At 39.3% G+C, this 4,393-nt stretch overlaps 1 protein-coding gene across 5 annotated transcripts in view; it reads left to right on the top strand.

Moving 5' to 3' along the window:
• LOC102299396 (zinc finger protein 665-like) overlaps nt 1-4,044 on the top strand; it is a 17,678-nt gene extending 13,634 nt beyond the window's left edge. For 4 of the 5 annotated variants that reach the window (XM_042217445.1, XM_042217446.1, XM_042217444.1 and 1 more), the window contains exon 3: nt 3,489-4,044. In XM_042217445.1, the coding sequence (XP_042073379.1) occupies nt 3,489-3,516 (28 nt within the window). In that variant the 3' untranslated portion in view covers nt 3,517-4,044. Of the gene's footprint in view, nt 1-2,118; nt 2,123-3,488 lie in introns of all 5 variants that reach the window. The other variant, XM_042217442.1, reaches the window with a different exon arrangement.
• Nucleotides 4,045-4,393: the final 349 nt, after the last annotated feature.

Below are 4,393 nucleotides of genomic sequence, written 5' to 3' on the forward strand. Positions count from 1 at the left end.
GAGTGTAAGGGTGGGCTGTTCTGTAATTTAGTATAACCCGGCGGCATTCTATTCAGTCTTGGCTTTTCACTCTAATGAACGATAGAGTGGCTCTCTTTCGCCTACAGCCCAGACACTCAAACGTTTATGAGGGTTTGATTTTTTTTTTGTATGCTTCCTTACATAATTAATTTATTATTAACACAATATAAAATTATGCACATAAAGGAATTACCTAATGTTCTATGTTACACTTGGCGCCTAGCATTCGCTGGAGCATTCCTGATTGTGTTTTTCGATACGTGTTCTGGAGTTTGTGCGTGCCTAGCACTGGTTTTATTAGGCGTGGTTTTGTCGTCTGAGTGTAGCAAAACACCGATATACTTTTATTTATTCAAACGATTCAATCATTTCAAAGGGGTCATCTCACACCAAATAAAAAACAATGCTACTAATATAAGCATTTTCAACAATAATTATCATAGAATCCGTTATTTATACATAGGGTTCAAAGGGGGACCGCATTAAACCGGCTTGTATTATCATAGATAAAACACACGTCGACATAGGGGTATAGGAGTATTCTCATATAGCTCGTCTTTTCTTAATTGTGGTGTATGTGTTGTCTCCTTTGCGCCTCTCTTTCTGCCTCAACAATACGACTACTGGTCTCATACGGTATAACTGTGCGTAGCCTGTGCGAGCGTACTACTCGCTAGCCGAGGGCCCACATCCTCTACCCTCTTCCCAGCCGCAAGAACAAATGGGCTCGGCATTGGGTGTTGGTGTGGGGTGTACGTTCGAGAAAAAGCAGATAGCCGAACACGCGGCTAAAGAACCAGTTTTCCAGTCACGAAAGAGAAAGATAGTAAAGTCCTCGTTACAGAATCGTTGACCGGTTAACATACACAACTCATAATATAGCATCCGGTTGCATCTTCTGAGATCATTCCGTTTTTCTCCACGTTCCAGCTGCTCAAACCGCAGTTTTGCCACTTCAAAGATCCGGCTCTGAGATTCATTTCGTTCGCGTCCGACACATCACTACTGGCAGTAGAAACTTAAGTCGACAGAAGAAGTTGTGCTTTCACCAATAAACATACAGGGACTGACTGGACTGATAATGGGGACAAATGGTTGACTGACTTGACACTGATATGCAAGATTGTCCCTACTCCAAGCAGACAAGGAAAGGGTTGATGTATGTATGTTTTTTTCAGGAACAGGAAGATGACAGCGACATCCTAGGGTCGCATTAACTTGTGTGCTATGCAGACTTAATATTGTAATTGTTCATTTCTATGTGTATTTACCACCGGTGTGTTATTTTCATGATGTGGTGGCAGATTTCTTTTCCTATGTTTTAATCATATCACATTAGTAATAGTAATATTATTTCCTCACTTCTTCAATCATCTTTCCTAATATAATATTAGTCCACTAGTTCATATATTGCTTCTCATCCCACTAATTGAACCATGAAATCAGAAACACAGGCTTAAAATACTATCTGGTCTTCTTGAGCTTCATTACAAGATCCTACTATGTGTTAGTAGGATTAATACATTTTGTGCTCCTTGAAGGTTAAAATATCAATACTACACTCTCAATATCAGGAGAGCAAATCAATATGCCCTTCTTGTTTCAGAAACATCTAAAGTCAGGTTCAGCTAAATCCTAAGTGTTTGCGAGTTCACCAAGTGGATGTAAAGGTGTTGTTAACACCTTCAACAGGTGATGGGATGTGTGCCACTTCTATGATTTTTGTTAGCCCCATATGGAGGACCACAAGAGCCACGCACATCAAAATAAAGAATTCTGTGCTTAAATAATGAATTGTAGAATACATTCTCCATTTGTGAAATACTTTTTGAATTCCACATTAACAAAGTGATTTTTTAAAATGTTTTTTAAAAACCTCATTACCATCCTAGGGGAGCTAGGATGGTAATGAGGTGCTTGGAAATGTTGTAGTTGGCTGAGTTTATACTGCTACAACATTTCCAAGCTGGACTCCTTTGTGAAACTATGGAAGTCCATATATACAGGGTGTCGCATCCACTGGGTAAAGGCGGTGGAACTATGGAAGTCCATATATACAGGGTGTCGCATCCCCTGGGTAAAGGCGGTGACATACAGGACAGTCAGTGGCTTTTTACCTTTCAGGTTCTTGTAGGCAACTGATGACTTTCTTTTTGTAGTTGCTTCTGGGGTTTTACCTTGAAGCTTCATGGGTATTTTTTGTCACTGAGGAGTGTAGTAATTTTTATTTGCTCTGCTTCTTTTTGTCAGGGATAAAATACGTCTATATAGTTTTTGTGTCCCAGCTGAGTAACAGGAGGAGAAGGGTCTGGTGGTGCAGCATAGGAACAATTTCAGCCATTTGGACTCAGCTCAACCACTACAGTGGAAACAATGTTTTCAACACAGAAGGTGAGAAAAATATCACAGTTACACTGTTATTGAAACTGTGTGCACAGCTGGTTGGTTTTTAAAACACGTTAACAGCAGCTTTATCTTTTCCATCCTGGGCTCCTCCATATATACAGACTCTACATTCACAACCAAAAACCACTGAAGTTAGAAGAAAATACAAAGATCATATTTTATCAGCACATATTGAAACAACAATATCATCTGTTGAACTCAAAAATTTTTAAGAAGTAAAAGATTTTCTCCACTTATCAGTATTTCTTCAAGAATGTCATTTTCAGTACAACTCTCATTGCACATCATTGTAATGTGACACTTGCACATGGACCACAAGGTGGTGGTAACACACCAACAATGTGTTTTTTGTCACATTAAATTCCACCAATGGAGGGAGTTACAGTTTGTTCCATGACTGCATTTCACTCACTGCCTCTGTTTGTATCTCTGTCACTGCAGGACCAACATGGAGCGAGAAGTCAGCGCTCTCAGGAGGCCGACAAACCTCACAGAAGAAAGGGAGAGAACATACAGCTGTGATGTGTGGAAGTCTTTTACGGCTGGAGCTTAAAAAGACACCAACTCATCCACAGTGGAGTTAAACCTTACAGCTGTGATGAGTGTGGGAAGTCTTTTACCCAGGCTGGGCACTTAAAAACTCACCAACTCATCCACAATGGAGTTAAACCTTATAGCTGTGATGAGTGTGGAAAGTCTTTTACCCAGGCTGGAGGTTTAAAAAACCACAAACTCATCCACAGTGGAGTTAAAGAGTACATCTGTGGCTTGTGTGCTAAAGCTTTTGCTCGAAATGAACACTTACAGAAGCATCTGGTTACCCACTCTGGAATTCAGGTGTACAGCTGCGACTCTTGTGGAAAAACTTTCAAAAACATACAGTACCGAAATATTCACCTACTGATTCACACTGGAAATGATGTTTACTGCTGTGATCAGTGTGGGAAACCGTTTACAACAGATGCACAGTTACAACAACACATGTTTAGCCACACTGAGGAGAGACCTTTCAAATGTGACCTGTGTCAGAAGACTTTTAAAACTCCATATCACCTGAAAAGACACCAACAGAGCCACACCAGAAAGTAACTCTACAAGTGCAGTTACTGTGAGGATGTATTTATGTTTTATCTTGTAATTGTAACCTGACAGGATATTTCTACTCTTAATAATATTGCAGAAATGGAACAAAGTAAAGATTCATCGATTTGCTTCTGCTTATCCTTTTTGGGATCGTGAGGGCACTGGAGCCAATCCCAGCAGTCATAGACAGAGAGACAAGAGTCTTAAATACTTGCTTAATATTTCCATTGATGAATGAATCTTGATTAAAGATTCCTTATAGTGTTAATGGAGGCCAAGGTACTGCATCCAGAAGATGATAAAATCCTTATTTTGTTGATAAAATTGGCACAGAGCTTCTGCCATGCATTACCAAAGATTCACATCAAACTTATCCCATTCTTGGTTGCTTTAATGAAGATTTTTTTATTGTCACAGTTTGATACTGATGATTAGGGATGGGCATTAATACGATTTTCACTATTCCGATTCCATTTTCGATTCTGTTTAACGATTCGATTCTTTATCGATTCTTTTTAAAAAAGGAGAACACGAAGGTCGATTAGCTTAGAACTTTGTTTTATATCTTCTCTTTGAACAAGATAGAAATTTAGGAGTAACATGGCCTTACAAAGCCACCAGTGAGATCTTAAGAGATCCACAGCCTACGGCTCTTCAATGGGGTGTCACAGGGTCCCCAGGAAAAATTTTTTAAATGCAAATTAATAAAATAAATATTCTTCTGTAGCAATAACAAAGTATAACATAAATTATTCTCTAGCAATTACACAAGAATATCCAGTAATGTCCCTGTCTACAATTAAACACATTCAATTACCGCAAATCGGGGAATCTGCTGTGGCAAATGGGTGCAAGCCTTTTACCACAAACTTAGTCACTGCTC

The sequence above is a fragment of the Haplochromis burtoni genome, unplaced genomic scaffold (assembly GCF_018398535.1).
Source record: "Haplochromis burtoni strain Fernald_Lab_line unplaced genomic scaffold, NCSU_Asbu1 Contig_1988, whole genome shotgun sequence".
In the NCBI taxonomy this organism is placed as follows: domain Eukaryota; kingdom Metazoa; phylum Chordata; class Actinopteri; order Cichliformes; family Cichlidae; genus Haplochromis; species Haplochromis burtoni.